Source organism: Corvus moneduloides, chromosome 13, assembly GCF_009650955.1.
Source record: "Corvus moneduloides isolate bCorMon1 chromosome 13, bCorMon1.pri, whole genome shotgun sequence".
Lineage (NCBI taxonomy): Eukaryota > Metazoa > Chordata > Aves > Passeriformes > Corvidae > Corvus > Corvus moneduloides.
The window spans coordinates 2,098,428-2,114,457 of NC_045488.1; the positions used below are offsets into that span (position 1 = coordinate 2,098,428).

At 42.1% G+C, this 16,030-nt stretch overlaps 1 protein-coding gene and 1 long non-coding RNA gene across 13 annotated transcripts in view; one reads left to right on the forward strand and one right to left on the reverse strand.

The window, feature by feature from the left end:
• The window catches only part of SEMA6D (semaphorin 6D), a 225,984-nt gene that overhangs the window by 205,255 nt on the left and 4,699 nt on the right, over positions 1-16,030 (forward strand). For 4 of the 11 annotated variants that reach the window (XM_032122351.1, XM_032122352.1, XM_032122358.1 and 1 more), the window contains 17 exons: positions 5,921-6,080; positions 6,481-6,592; positions 7,194-7,254; positions 7,368-7,430; positions 7,517-7,618; positions 7,839-7,929; positions 8,207-8,326; positions 8,781-8,869; positions 9,604-9,821; positions 9,930-10,061; positions 10,257-10,412; positions 10,494-10,667; positions 11,387-11,527; positions 11,628-11,705; positions 12,502-12,593; positions 12,938-12,994; positions 14,800-14,967. In XM_032122351.1, the coding sequence (XP_031978242.1) occupies positions 5,969-6,080; positions 6,481-6,592; positions 7,194-7,254; positions 7,368-7,430; positions 7,517-7,618; positions 7,839-7,929; positions 8,207-8,326; positions 8,781-8,869; positions 9,604-9,821; positions 9,930-10,061; positions 10,257-10,412; positions 10,494-10,667; positions 11,387-11,527; positions 11,628-11,705; positions 12,502-12,593; positions 12,938-12,994; positions 14,800-14,967 (1,966 nt within the window). In that variant the 5' untranslated portion in view covers positions 5,921-5,968. The remainder of the gene's footprint in view (positions 1-5,920; positions 6,081-6,480; positions 6,593-7,193; positions 7,255-7,367; positions 7,431-7,516; positions 7,619-7,838; positions 7,930-8,206; positions 8,327-8,780; positions 8,870-9,603; positions 9,822-9,929; positions 10,062-10,256; positions 10,413-10,493; positions 10,668-11,386; positions 11,528-11,627; positions 11,706-12,501; positions 12,594-12,937; positions 12,995-14,799; positions 14,968-16,030) is intronic. The other 7 variants (XM_032122348.1, XM_032122354.1, XM_032122353.1 and 4 more) reach the window with 7 other exon arrangements.
• Positions 8,049-16,030, reverse strand: part of LOC116450225 — a 130,073-nt gene continuing 122,091 nt past the window's right edge. For both annotated transcript variants that reach the window (XR_004242729.1, XR_004242728.1), the window contains one exon: positions 8,049-10,435. This is a non-coding gene — a long non-coding RNA (uncharacterized LOC116450225). The remainder of the gene's footprint in view (positions 10,436-16,030) is intronic.

A 16,030-nucleotide genomic window follows, 5' to 3' on the forward strand; every position in this document is an offset into this window, starting at 1 on the left:
ATTGTAAAGAAAATCATACTTGCATTGATGCTGGCTGTTGTATCCCTGTTTTGGGAGGACTTACCACGCTTTTGCATGCAACACAATTGCATCACTGGAAAACCTATGTATAGATAGGACCTAAAATGGGAATCTAATCCTCTGCCTTTCCTATCAGAAATACTGATACAGATTTTTAAGGCAAATGTTGCATTGTATGTGGAATACTTTCTGGCTTGTAAGCAAATGACTCATCATACACATTTCACACAGTAAGACATAGAAAAAAAAAAGACCAAGACCAAAAAATAGAGATGGGGAAAAGAATTGTTGGCTCTCCCTCTAGAGTTCAAGGCACCAGACCCTGGGCCATGCTGGTCTTATATTTTGACTCAGATGGTACAAAAAGGCTTCATTTTCATATTTTGATCACCAAAACACCCCAGTGTGTGGCTCTGCTCTGAAGTTATTTTATTCCAGTCACAGCAGGGGTTAGGTGCTATTCTGAGTGAATGTTCAGGTGCACCTGTGGTTGCCAATGGGTACATTTCTACAAGTCTAGGGCACCCCTGAAGGCAACCTGTACCGCCTTCATGTATTGTCTTGTGAATGTTTTATCTTCTGAAAAGATTGACCTGGTTGCCAAAATGAAACTGAGCAACACCCTCCCTTTCTGTACTCTGTGCTCACTGGTGAGCTGTGTTCCCTCTGCAGCTGGCTCAAGGAGTTGAACTTCTCCCACCTGGCAGCAGTTACCATCAGCAGGTAAACTCAGGTGCAAATCCTGAGTTTGCAAGTCACTGCCAGCAGGCTTTTAACTTCACGAAGCCCAGAATTTGAACTGTACCCTTTTCAGGTAGTGTTTTTTAACTGCTATTAGTAGACCATAAGTGATTTGTACATCAAAAGATAATCCCTGAGGCTGTAGTAAACAAGATTTTTAACCTTTCTACACTAGGCCTTTGCATCCAGAAAAAAGGGGAGAGGTGCTAAACACAAGAAAGTTCCTATTCAGCCTTTATTTGTTTGCAGGTGGAATCTGTGACTTGCTCTAGCCTGGCCAACAGATCTTTGTTGCTCGAGTGTTCTTCTGGTTAAAGAGCTTCAAGGCACTGCTTTGGCCAGGGGCTTGGTGCCCTGAAACCACTGTCCAAGGGTGCCCTGTTGCCCTCAGCAGGGCTTGTGTCAGAGGCTCAGTGGAAGTTGCTGGGTGTTGCATGGGATCAGCTTTGCTCTGCATCAGGAACTGAAGTCTCAGCTGTAGGCCCTGAGAAACTTGTTGAGCATCTGTGAACAAGCAGCAGCAAAAGATTGTTTTGTTTTGTTTTACCTTATTATTAGAGTGGTTTCATGCTCAAAATTTCAGAAGGTACCATCTGAGAAAGACACTAGTCAGTGCCCTTGCACTAATTAGTGCCCTCAGGGAGCCATTTGCATGCAGGAAGAAACAGAGGACAGCAGGGATTTCCTGACGTGTCCAAGTCCAGTCAGTGGGGATTGTGGGAAACCACATGGACATAAATTCACTAAACTCAGCATATTGCTAATCAATTCTGCCTGTCCCCCTTCAGCGCTAGGGCCAGCTTGTACTTCCAAGCACAGAGGGTCTCACCTAACAGCCTCAGTCTGGTGGAGGAGGAGGGTGATGTAGTCATTTACCCAGCTTTTATTATTGCACACCTTTCCTCCATTCCTTGCCAAACTCCCCACAAGTGAGCTGACTTTTAGGATGTATCTTTTGTTCTGACCTGTCTTGAACTTGAGGCTGGGTTTGCTGTACTGCACTCCTGTCCGTGCTTAGCATTTTGAGAAGCATTTATTGTGTTAAGGAGATTTTAAAGAATTTTTTTTTTTTTTCAGTAAGTAGAAGATATTGCATCAGTCTGGTTTGAAGCCATTTTATATGTTGCTTCTCCCCAGCTGGCTGAATGCCCTTTCCCTTCCCCCTTCTCTTTTACGTGGCAGTGCACGGAAAGATGATTGATGGAGCGTCACCAGCACGTTGTCAAAGGCTGGAGTAGATTAATGGGCAAGAAACACCAGCCTGTTCGCCTTCATGTGTGATTGTTTGAAGGCAGGCTCATATTTTAACAGAAATTATATCCTGCTTCTCCGGATTCCCCCAATCAGGAATTGAAGGATGGGATTTCTATCTGAGATTGAAAGGTGGTGGCCACAAAGAGCCAGTTTATTACTTGGGACAACTGCCTGCCTCCCATTTGACCAACACCATCTCCCTGAGGCCTGTTTCAGGCAGGTTGCTCACCTCCTTAACAAGGTGGATTTTTGCCACCAGTTAACATTTACACCTCTAGTTCCTTCTCCTTGCAACACAACTCATTATGGCCTAGGCCACGTGGCCAGGGGAGCTCTGATCTGTAAGAGCTTCTCACCTGAGGGACACTGGTCAGTGCCCGTGCTGCAGGGAAGGAGCACATCTGACCCCGAGCAGTCCAGAACCTTTGAAAAGCCTTTTGTGGTGGCTGGCCTTGGTCACAGATTCAGCTTTGATCTGTGCCTCAATTGCCCAGCTGCAAAACAAGGATAGCAATATGGTAATGTCCAAACATTGCACTTGCCATGGATTGTTTTCCAGCAGAAATGCTAGGAATGCAATTTATAAGAGAAATTAATCAAAGACTGGGCTGAATCCTGGCGGGGGAAAATAATCAAACCCGGAGTATGAATGTTTTCTGCATTTTCTTGAAGGTAGACATTGCCAGCATTTTGTAATCAGCTATTCCAGGCCTAACAGATATTTCAGCATTGTTATTTGTAGTGCCCAGTAGTGGCCTCCACTGAAAGGTTTGAATGTGGCAGGAATTACGTCTTTCACACCAGCCTATCTGTGTCTACCAGAAGGCTACACCTGGCTGTCATAAACTCCTGCTCCGAGGGCTAGAGGGAGCCCATTTTTCTGATTATCCAGGAAACAGCTGTTCTTCCCAGTTTATTCTCTCTTCAGTGGTTCTGATCCCAAGCCTGTGTCCAACCAGATAAAAGCTGCATTTAAGAGCCTCTTGAAGCAGGTGCATTTTCTTTTCATATGTAGCTGGAAATCAGAGCTACTGTTAATATTCTTGTAATAATTTTCCAAGCAAAATAATAAAGAAATCTGTACTTCTTGCCTGGCTGGTGAGAAGTGATTACCTGTGGTTTGCTAATCCAGTGCAGCTCTCTGGCTGCTTTTCTGTCTTGTCATGACAAGGGTCTGTGCTTCATGTAGGTATTTTCTTTGATAGAGATTTGTGACAGATGATGTTTAGTTAGAAAAGATTGCTGAACGTAACTATTCCTGCCCTGTATGTTCTCAGAGTTCATCTCTGGAGTATCCTGCGATGTTTGAGGGTATTTTGGGGAAGGCATAAATGTGAGTTTGTTGCTGATCTGAATGCAGCCTCTGGGGAAACACATCCTGTGGATTTACAATTACAGAACCTCACATTCTTTTAGGGAGTTTGATATCCCACCTGAAATTTGAATCTGTTCAAGAGAACTGATACTGTCTTTGCTTACCTGGCATTTCAGTTGTTTCCTGTTTGCTTTTGTGACAGTTTGCTGTGTATTGGCCATGATAATCATGACCTAAAAACAAGTTGCCCTTTGACAGTTGTGACCTAAAAACAAAAACAAATTGCCCTTTCCTCTGCAGCCATTTCCTGAAGTCCAGAAATCAGTATCTGCCTGTGTAAGGCAGGTTACACGGAAGTTTTGTAATTGTCCCAATAAATGCTTCCCAGATGGGACATGGGAAGGAAAAAGAATTGTGGAAAAGAAACTTCCTGTTACATGCCCGTGCTTGGTACAGGTGGAACTTGTAGAGTTTGCAATTTGAAGCCAGGCCGGGGTCTCTTTGAGTCATGATGTGGGCCAGAAGCAGCCTCATCTTCTATGCTAACTGCGGCCTACATGTCTGGGAGAGCTTCTTGCTCTTTGGCAATTTGTATTCATTTGTTCTCCAAGAAAACAAGGCTGCAGGGAGGACTTTTACTAAGCACCTTATAGATGTTACTGCACACCAACTCAACGTGCAGTTTATGTGTCTCCCCTTTCTCTTTCACTGGAAAAGGAGTGGGTTGGATATTTGGAGCCTGCTTTTCCTTACAAAAGGACCAAAAAAAAAAGACCATGTAAGCATTAATGATTTGTTATTGTGTCTGGGAGCCACAGTGCTGCAGGACTTTACTCTAATGGTGCTTTCACAAGAAAGAACTAATTTGACTAACTTTATTAATTCCAGTTTGTTTTAAGTTTGCTCATTAGTAATTTAACGCAAGATGCTTCAGCTGAAGAGGCCATGTCAGGACAAGGAAGAGCAGAGGGAAAGTGCCAGGAATCATTAGTGTTTATTAACCACTGCACTCATCAATCCTGACTAAGAGCACAGCCCATTCGTTCTGGACTGGTGGACTGAGATACAGAAATATCATTAACAGTGGAAAATGCTTCTTTCCAGGTCAGTCTGTGATGGGCAGGCATCCAGACAACACCCCCGCCCCCATCCCCAAATGTTCCCAGCCTTTCAGCTGGTCTCCTCACAGTCCAGCCTGAACTGACAGCTCAGCAGCCCCTGGAAGGAGGAAGCCCTGCCCCAGCCATAGTATCAATTAACAAATACAGCGTTTTCATCCCCTGTAAGCATTACTGAAAGGTTAAGTGTTGTTATGAAGGGGTTTTTTTAATTGCTTTTCAGATTATTGAATGATTAATACTTCTGTGCTTTGCTGGGTAGGTCTGGCACTTAGTGTTGGCAAAGTGTTCTTTCACTGAAAGTCCTGAAACATTAAAATGGAAAGGTTTCTCTTTTTTTTTTCCTGTTTAGACAAAGCATTTAATAACCAATTTCAGCAACTGCAAGGCACTGAGCTGGTGACTCAGAGCTCTGACCTGTGAATCGGGGCTGAATGAATGTCTCCAAAAGGTTGGAGGAGGGAATAATACTACATTTGCCAGGTTTCTAATGAGAAATATGACCCCTGCCCAGTCCACTTGCAGTCATTAAGGATTACATTTCACTTTGTGATGTGTTTTCTTGCATCCTACCCAAATTGCAACTTGAGTAGTTACATTCTGCTCACTGAAATATTCCTGTGGTTTAATTGAAGAAGTTATGTTTCCCTTCCCCTCTTAAAAGCTTTGTTGTATAATGTTGTGGTGCTGTCATGATCTGTGCTGTCTAATCTGCAGCGCACACACACACACAACCCCCAGGTGAAAGCCCCTGAAGCCTTCAACAGTAGCAAATGAGGGGGAAAAGTGGCATCTTGGGAAGGTGGTTCAACATTGCATCCCCATTTGAGTCCCTTGCCACCCTCGTGAAGTGTGTGACAACGCTGTCACACTGCAGGGGCAGCAATTTGCATTTACTTTGCACGGGTGTAAGTCACTGCACAAGGCAAAGCTTCAGGTGCCTGGCCCTTGGCATCAGGGCTGGGACAGTGGGCACGTTGGACTTAGTGCTGGGCTGGCACAGCCTGGAAACAAGCAATGGCATTAAAACACAGCGTGGATGCTCAGACACACTGTGTGTGTCACGGTGTTTTGTGGATGAGATTTAGGTACTTCATGGGAAAAGGGTTTGTGTTGGATGACATTCAGTGATTAAGGGGATGGAAAGAGATTGCAGTTTAATTAAAATTCTAATCCCAAGTTTGACAATTTTTCTTGCCAGGTCAGCAGCCTGCATGTTCTATTTCTGATTCTGTGAATTAAATGGGCTGACAGTCGTCAGCTTCTTTGGAAATGCCCATAAATCCAGCTAAAAATTAGCGACCATCAATACGTTTCGGAGCAGCTTCGAGCAGGGCTGTGTCCCACAGCAGTTTCCATCGTGTGCAGCGCTGCCGATGCTCAAACACAAAGCAAAGCCCCGTTGGCAGGCGGGAGCGGTGCCGTGTCCGTGCTGCTGCTGCTGCAGCGTCCCCGCTGTGTCCGTTCGCAGGTAGCTGAGCCGCGCTGCCGCCCAGGCCGCGCTCCCCCGGGCCCCGCCATGAGGCTCCCCGCGCTCTGTGCCCTGGCGACGCTGCTGCTGAGCCTGTCCCGCTGCCGCGCCGGCAGCTTCCCCGAGGACGAGGACCCCATTAACGTCGTGGACTACCACTGTGAGTGAATCTGCAAGTGCTGCTAAACACCAGGGGGAAAAGTTCTAATTGGATTTTTTTTTTTTTTTTTTTTTTACCTTTTTTCCCCCCCCACCCCCCACCATGGGAAGTTAAAAAACAAAATCTGATTCCTTTCAAATTGAAATGTGTTTACTGGCTTTGTATCTTTAATAGAACACTTAATCATTTTCTTAAAAAAGCAATCAGAAATACAGCAATAACTTCAGGAAAAAGAACATTTGCTGACATTAGCCATCTTTTCCTCATTTATATTCAAGACATTACTCAAGGAATTTAGTTTAAACCCTTCTACACCTAGTATATACAGCTAATCAATGCCATATATTGATTCTTTAGCTCTATAATCCTGAGTGATGGTGTAGCCCATTTTTACTTGCAGATTCAAGGCAATATCCAGTATTTAGAGGACGCCCTTCAGGCAATGAATCTCAGCACAGACTGGACTTCCAACTAATGTTGAAAATTCGAGACACACTTTATATCACTGGCAGGTAATTTTCCTTCACTCAGTTCATTAGATTAAAATTCTTTTCTCTTCTGGTTTTGCATTTATGTGTAAAATTCATTTAGAAAAATGTGCGGAATATGATAAAAATTAGAATTGGGGCAGGACTTCCCAGAGAAATATACCATATCTATGGCCAGTGCATGAAAATTGGATTTGAAGGCTGCAGTTACTGTAGTTAAGCTAAAACCAATGATCAAATGCTCTTTTCCCTCTTTTATATTACTGCCCTGCCTGATAAAAACCTCTCCTGATCATTTTAAACTTGGACTGACACGTCAGGGCTGTAGGAAGTGAGGATAACACACTTGCATACTTACAGCCCAGGTTAGTCCTCAGCAGAATGGGCAGACAGGGATGGACTGCTGGACACTGCAGGTACTCTCTCAGGACCACACCAATAAAAATCAAAACCAGCCCGTGTTGCACATGAACAACCTTCTCCCATTTGCATTAAACACAGAAAATCCCTAAGCATTTCATAGAAGTTGCTGGTCTAACACAACATTCTGAAAATAGATTTAGTTTACCAAATAAAAGAGCACAGAATTACTGAATTTCCTGCTCTCTTTTTACTCTGCAAACAGGGACCAGGTTTATACTGTAAACTTAAATGAAGTTCCAAAATCAGAAGTTACTCCAAGCAAGGTGAGTAGATGCATGCTGGAAAGGGAGAGGTGTGTCCTTTGGTTTTAATGGTTTTTTAAAAGAATTTTCTGTGGCAAGGAATTAAAATGTTCCTTTTTGGTCTGCTTTGACAGAAATTAACATGGAGATCAAAGCAGCAGGACAGAGAGAACTGTGCTATGAAAGGCAAACATAAAGTAAGTCTAGCACATTACAGAAAAACGACACTAGTATTTATTATATACATGGAGTTTGTGATTAATACATCTTACTCTCTTTTCAGGATGAATGCCATAACTTCATTAAAGTCTTTGTTCCAAGAAATGATGAGATGGTGTTTGTCTGTGGAACAAATGCATTTAACCCTATGTGCAGATACTATCGGGTAAGAGTATTGAAGATGCCATTAATCCGTTACTGGTTTTGCTTGCACTGGTTATGCCATAGCAAATACATCCAGTGTGACTGGAGAGTGCTTCAAGGTGAAATAAAAACAGACAGAAGCCAATGTGCTGAATTAAGTTTTGTGGAAAGACAATGTTATGCTTTTGTGTCAGTGCACAAAATAGAAATGACACTATCACCCATTTATTTTTCTTCTCTAGTTGAATACATTAGAGTATGATGGGGAGGAAATTAGTGGTTTGGCAAGATGCCCATTTGATGCCAGACAAACCAATGTCGCCCTCTTTGCTGGTAAGAACTTTTACTTGTAATGAGTCTAAATGATTAATGACACCAAAGGAGACACAGAGCTTTTAAAGCAAGCACAGGAAAGCTAAAGGTGTCATGGTGCCCCTGCTCTTAAATTTTTTAAAGGGCCTCCAAAGGATTAGAAGCTGACCTGTTAATAAATAGGTTACAGCAATCTGGGGAAGTGTGACAGTGAAGAAATGGGGAAAATACAGGCTAGTCAGAATTCTCTAGATTATTAAAAGGCCTCTTAATACCATGTTTTCAACTTCTGTTTTAGATGGAAAATTGTATTCAGCAACAGTAGCAGATTTCCTGGCAAGCGATGCTGTTATTTATCGCAGCATGGGGGATGGATCTGCCTTAAGAACAATAAAGTATGATTCCAAATGGATAAAAGGTAATTTGGGGAGTATTTTCCCATACATATGGCAAATGCAATTTCAGTGGCACAGAAGGTCAGGTAATTCACAGCCAGCCTGGTTTACACATATGCTACACTGTCAGCATGTATGAGGCTTTTGGAATAGTATAATTACACTTAAAAAGCTGCATAATGCCCAAAAAAAAAAAGACGACATTTTTGTTAAATGCTTCAATGAATGAATTTGCAGTAACAAATACCTTAGCTGAAGTACAGTTTCTGTGGGGCCTTTTTACAGTCCATTAGCCAATGCCAAAGACTTCAAGTTCACTTAAACTCCAGTGCACCTGTATTTGGACATCCTAAAGCATCTGGAAGACTGGAGCTCACATTGGCTGGTATGGACCTGGGGAGGAGCTGCCAACTCTCACAGTGTCGTGTGCCCACTGAGCAGTTCTTTGAACTAACTTCTCCTTGCTCTTTCTTACAGAACCACACTTCCTCCATGCCATAGAATATGGGAACTACGTTTATTTCTTCTTCCGAGAAATTGCTGTCGAGCACAACACTTTAGGCAAGGTCGGTATCGTCACCGTGAGCGTTGAGTCACAGCAGAAAGAGCTCATCCCAAAACAGCATCAGAAACTAGCACAGTTCATACTATGAAGGAGGTACTAGGAGAAAGCTTGCACAGTTTTCCCATCATAATTTACAGGGAGTGGAGATAAAGAGAACTAGAGCAGTGCATTGTTCAACCAAAAAGCTGTTCCTGTTCTCCAGGCCTCGCTGTTAGTGAGCTCGCTACAGGTATCTTTCAATGTGCTGTTGCCTTAACTCTTGTGGCAAGTAATGGAAAAGCTGAGGGTGTTTTCATGCTTATTAAAGAAACAAAAGAAAACAACACAAAAGGAGAGTTTCAAAGACGTTTCTCTAATGTCCCTGGATATTGAATAATTCAGTCATGCCAGTACAGAGTATAACATTCATGCTTCACCATGGAAGGATATTCTACAATAAATTATTAAATCCCTTACACATGGTTAATTAAAGTCTTTAAATCTCACTAACAACATGATTTTGAAGGCAAAAAGGGTGGGGGCAAACTGTGGAGATGCATTTGCTTGGTGATACATTAAGATGCCTGTGCACTACGAGCTGAACACCATTTGCTTTCATCTTCTCTGTGCAGATAAATGGCAGCTTCCTGTTAACAACATTATCTTGGTGTTTTATTAAGAGCTCAGAAACAAACACTGTTTCCCTTGCATCTCTCAAGCCTCTCTCCCTCTTTGTTTCTCTTTTGCCTTTCACAGGCTGTGTATTCCCGTGTGGCACGCATCTGCAAAAATGACATGGGGGGCTCCCAAAGGGTCCTGGAGAAACACTGGACATCTTTTCTGAAAGCTCGGCTCAACTGCTCAGTTCCTGGGGATTCATTCTTCTACTTTGATGTTCTGCAGTCCATCACAGATATAATAGAAATCAATGGAGTGCCCACCGTTGTCGGTGTATTCACCACACAGCTCAACAGGTGAGAGATGAGCAACCTTTCACCAAAGGCAGATCTCTGGTTTTCTCTTACACTGAGATGAGTGCCATTGTAATCTGAGTTCTTGAAACTATTTTTCGAATTTTACAGCATCCCTGGTTCAGCAGTGTGTGCTTTCAGCATGGATGACATCGAGAAAGTCTTCAAAGGGAGATTTAAAGAACAAAAGACTCCTGACTCTGTTTGGACAGCTGTACCTGAAGACAAAGTACCAAAGCCAAGGTAAAAGGTTCTTACTCATGATGTCATAACATTGTCCTTTAAAGAGCTACCTTAAATCAGCTGCACTCTTGAGTGCCTTGTTGGGTAAAACCCAAAGCAGATCTTGACACTTCAGCCATAAGGATGCTCATTAACCGGCTGCCTTCTCTCATTAACTAAAATATCAAGAGGAAAACAATGTTGTTCTCATTTCAGACCTGGCTGCTGTGCAAAACACGGCCTAGCAGAGGCTTACAAAACCTCCATTGATTTCCCGGACGAAACGCTCTCCTTCATCAAATCTCATCCTTTGATGGACTCAGCTGTTCCCTCAGTCACTGAGGAGCCCTGGTTTACCAAAACACGTGTCAGGTATGACAGTTCAAAAGTAACATCTGTGAAAAGGAAAACAAGAAAACTTGCTGTTAATGATTTGCCTTTTGGTCTCGCTAGATACAGACTGACAGCAATTGCTGTAGACCACGCCGCTGGACCCTACCAGAACTACACAGTCATATTTGTTGGCTCCGAAGCAGGAGTAGTGCTTAAAATCTTGGCAAAGACCAGGCCTTTTTCTTTGAATGACAGCATATTACTGGAAGAGATTGAAGCATATAATCATGCAAAGTAAGTATTACCAGACCAGCTAAGCTCTTCATCTAGTCCTTGGTACCTAGCTAAAAAAGATTATGGTACACCAGCTCATTATCACCAACATAACCACTTGTTTGTCATTTCATCATGTTCCTCATGTTGAATAACCCGAAAATATTTGGTTACTTGCCATTTTGCATGGGTTGAATGAACAACCTAATTCCACTCCAGTGACGTCAGTGACACAGTCTAATTCTCCTGCAAATACATCTGAAACATCAGAAGTGTTTGCTGATGTTAAAAAGAAATGATCTGTGCTTATCTTGAGGGTTGCTCAAGAGTGGCCAATAGTGTATAACCTGTATCTGATCATTTTAAACTTGTTTATTTTTTGGCACAAAGAATTTGGGAGTGGAAGCATTCCAATTGGACTCTGCAGGCATCCAATACAGGACTCCTCTTCTGCTCTCTCACAATATTTATGGTGACTGAGAGAACAAAGAAAATAGATTTGGAATTTTTTTTTCCTACATAGTTCAGCAAACTTCTCACCCAGCTGTTAGCAGGAGCCAGAAGCCAGCATTTGATAACTCAGAAGTTTGTTTAGCAATGTCTCAGCAAAGAGTAGTAGGTTACATTTGTGTATGTGAAAAATTTCTGTTCAGTAGCTACACAGACAATAAATAAAATGTTTACTGCACAAAGTACTACAGTCACTAAAGCAGTGGCCTGCCCTTGTTTTTGCTGCCCAGGTGCAATGCAGAGAGCGAGGAGGACAGAAGAGTCATTTCCCTCCAGCTGGACAGAGACCACCATGCTCTGTTCGTGGCGTTCTCCAGCTGCGTCGTTAGAATTCCCCTGAGTCGCTGTGAGCGTCACGGGTCATGTAAAAAGTACGGCTCCGTTCCTGAACTCCCCTTAAAGCAAGGGCACCGGCGTTTCTTAGGAAGGAAGTTAAAAATGCATGATTTTTTGGGGTTTTTCTCTTGCAAGGGCATGTATTGCTTCACGGGACCCGTACTGTGGCTGGTTAGACCATGAGGCGTGTGGAAGAGTGACACCAGGCATGCTGTAAGTACTCCTATTTTCGTTAGCCCAGCATCTCTGACTATGCTTTACAGACCTCACGAGCTCATGCCTGTGCCACTTCCCTTGCACACAGTTACTAAATCTCTATTTTTTTAAAACTGTTTTTTTTTCAGTGCACTGTATATGTAAGAGACCAGAATGCTAAATTCTGCAACCTCTGGGTGAAGACTTGCTTTCAGTAGGAGTTTTACATGTGTAGGAGGACAGGCAGACCTGTAGGAAGAGCAGTTGGAAGCAGGAAGGCAAGCGATTGCAGCATGCAAACCTGAGCAGCTCCGAGAGGACAGCAGACAGTATCCCCTCCCAGCCATGCTCATGCTCAGGGCACAGGGATTTGCAAATATGAAAGCACAGGATTCACAGTGGGAAGAGCAAGGTTGTGCCTCTGCACTGGAGCTGGGGTGCTATATATGCATACCAAAAGCATTTTGCACAAATCAAGTCTGTAATATATGGTGCACTAGCAGCTGTATCTTAAAAAGAGGCCTTTGTAGCAGGCCAGTGCAAACTTTAACTGGTATAATTGGATGGTTGTATCTAAACCCAAGAGCATGCCCAATGGAGAAGACATGATGTAGCTGCCTAAAAAAAGGGATTTTTTTTCTTCTATTTCCTGGCATTAGCACACACAGAGAGTTTTAAAGCCTGACTCTCCTGTACATTTTGTACAATCCTTTGGGCCATACCCTGGCTGTTGTAGATGTTTCCATTTGCTGCTTCCAGAAAAAAAAAAAAAAAAAATCTCCATTTGTATCCTTACTAATACTGTTAATTGCAGGTTCTCTTTGTTTGTTTCATACAACCACAGCACTGGAGGATACGTACAAGATGTCGAATATGGCAACACAGCACAGCTTGGGGACTGCCATGGTAAGGCACAGTCACAGCTGCTCCTTTGGAATGTCTCACCATAGTCTGTGGCCACACCTCACTGTGGATGTTAAATTTCTGATGAGCTTTTCAGTAACATGATGAACACATCACCTGGTGTTACTGTGAATGTTCACAAAGCTGAGCTTTTTAGGCCTGGGTGGCAGAGTTTTTGTCTTTCCTTCACCAGTTTACAGCTATTTGGGGTCTACAGCAAAGTATTGAAGAATTTATTTTTTGTAACCAGTGATATTTTAGTTTTTATTTTCCATTACTCAGGTTTGAGATCTTTTGCTTTCTTTTCGTTACTTTTTACTGATTACTTGTTCCTTTAATTCTTTTAGAAATTTTGCCTACTACAGCTACACCAGATTACAAAATATTTGGCGACCCAACATCTGGTTAGTTTTTTTTAATTTTTTTGAATTAATGACCTTTACTTTCCTTCAGTTCAGCATTTTCAGCCCTTTTTTCCTTCCTTTTGCACAGTTGGCAATCCTCCATTTTTGTGCTTTTACTCATGTTCCCACTGATGGTAAAGATAGTCAGACTCTTCTCAGCACCTCACCCTGTGTAGCCGCATGTTAACAGCTCATTATTTATTGAGACATCTTTTATTAAAGAGCCTGATTAACATAGATGACATCTTCACTGCACGAAGTCCACTAAGCTTTACTCTTGATCCCAGCCATGTGTTTGTGAATGCCCCTCTTGGTCACCTCTAGTAGATGAATGGCAGAACTTCATCATCTTCCTCCTTACCTCTCCTTTTCTCTTTTCCTTCTTTCCCAGCAAGCTTTTTGCACAAATACACATTTTCTAAAATGTGTATTTCGTTATTTTTGAAATGCTTTAAGTAGTTTGTGCTAATGGAAAAAAATTTAACATCACAAACTGTGTAGCTGAATGAGAAATTGTGTAGACAAAAGTGGCTTAGAAAAACGTTGTGCATTATTGTCACATGGACTTTTGCATCCTTTTCTCCTCCAGTGATTTTTCTAATAATGTGTTCACCCCCAGCCCCTGGTGTTCAGGGACACCCAGTGCTCCTCTGTTGAACTCAAGAGCAGAAACTGTGTTGACTTCAACAGGAGCAAGACTCAGCCCTTACTTTCCAGTCTTTACTTTTGGAACTTGGGTCTTTGCTTTCAAACTAAGGGCACATTTCTGACTGACAAACAGGAAAATAATCTATTTGTATGTTAAATTTGTAAGAGTACAACAAGAACACTATTTGTGGTTTGGTTTCTGACATTTGCACTTCTGTGACTTGACAAGAAGTAATGTTTGAGACAAATATTTTCCAGACCTATGTACCCATAATGCAAGTTAGAGACTCACTTAAGGAAACAAAACAAAACTGTCACATAGAAATGTTGCTTGGCTTCATGAGTGTTTATCAACTGAATTTTCAAAGTGATATTTTATGACACAGATACAACTTAACCATATTTTCAAGTTCTGAATGAGTGTGCTTTTGAAGTACATTTCTCAAGTCTCATCTCAAGCCATAGACCTTCATGCCTAAACCTACTGGGACAGTGAACACAAAATACTCCAGGGTGCAAACGAGACTGTGAATTGTAAACCCAATTTGCTGAGTTTCCTCCTCTGTGCATTTTCACGTAGGCTGTGGTGGGTCTGTTCAGCAAATGTACTACAGAGGAGCCAGAATCTCTGCAGGATTGTTCCTTAGGAACCATTACAAAATAGGGGTTAAAAACATTCCTTTTATCCCCACCTGCAGAAATGGCTCATTCAGCAGTTCCTGGTATACTATAATAGCACTAATGGAGCTGATCTGGTTTCTCAGGCATAACCTGTCATGAGTGTGTATCATTCCAAGTAACTTCTTTTTTTTTTTGAAGATGTTTAAAAGGCAGCCAAGTATGTTGTCTCCAGTGAAGAATATAGCAATTAAGTAGACTAAGCTGTGCTTTTCACCCCCACAGTTGCTTTAACTTTTGCACTGCTTTCATGTTTGACTTCTCTGGCTTTTTGGCTAGCAGCTGTTGATGTGTAAATGTACTTTTTTCATACTTTACAGTTTTGAAGTAATTGATTTTAATCAGCCACCTGTACTTCTGCAGAGTGTAGGGGGGGGCTCACATTTTGCTCTGATATGTAACTCCCATAAAATACTATGTCCAGCTGTAGCTTAGATGTGCCATGAAACACATTAATAAAAATCTGTTTGCCACCACAGACATGGAGTTCTCCTCAGCTTCCATTACCACAATGGCAAGTATCCCAGTTATATCACCTAAAGTGATTGGTTCCTGGAAACCTAAAGTGACTGGCTCTCGGAAATTTGTAGTTCAAGATGACCCAAACACTTCTGATTATTCTGATCCATTATCAGGTGTCCCAAAGGGTAAGGCCTTACCAGGGAATACATTGCAGCTGAATGGAAACCTGATAGTCTCAGCATTGTCTAAGGCTTAAGTGTAACAGCCATGATTGTTGGGCTCTATTTTACACCCATTTCCTGTGAATATGCAGACAGTGCAATCATGTTTTTCATACCTACTTACCAAAGGGCAAAGTGCTGCTTAGAGCTTATAATGGGAAACACAGGTAATAAGCTCAGCCTTTTAATCCTGGAGTGTTCCAAAACTCCCATTAAAATCAATGGCAGTTCTGGATACATTAAAAAAATTACCTTTAAGACCTATCTGCACCTCTGTTCATTGTTTTCAATCCAGTCTAATTTGGCTTAGTCTGTTAGTCCTCATATGAATGGTTGCTTCTGTTTTGGTTTTTTTTTTTATTTGGGTTGGGGGGTGGTGGCCAAAACAGAACCAAAGCAGAGCTCCGTGTGTTAAATGGGGCATATCCCAAACTCTGCTTGCCTGGAACATGTTTTTGAAGAAAAAGGGTCAGAGTAAGAATGTGCTGAATTTTTATCCTCTGGATATGAGCATCAGTTTAGAGATGATCTCACTCAGTACATACTGAGACATGCAGAGGTTTTAAGCTGAACACAAAAGAAACCTATGCTGCCTGTAGTTCATCTTTCTGTAGCCATTCTTTCAGCTAAGTGAACCTTTGATTAGGCTCTTATGGCACCTTAGACTTTAATTCAATAGGACTATTGCAGTCAACCACAGAATCGAGAAGCTTCCAATCCCATAACCAAAATTTAACACAAGTCTCTGTCAGTGCACAGCACAGCAAGGTGACAGACATGTTTGCACAATTCTGTATTTACTGAAAAATCTCACCAGCCAAAAACCATTTGTGTTTTATTACCATTCACCAAAACATATCAGGTTTCCTATCAGCCATTATGGCCGTGCATTTGTCATTTTAATTTGTTGCACTTATTTTTCATTTTAAGTTTTTATTATCATTTGCTCCTGGTTCTAAATCACATTCTGTGTCATAGCTCTTGGTGAACTTTACTCATGTTTTCCTTCTGCTTCTGCACAGTGCCA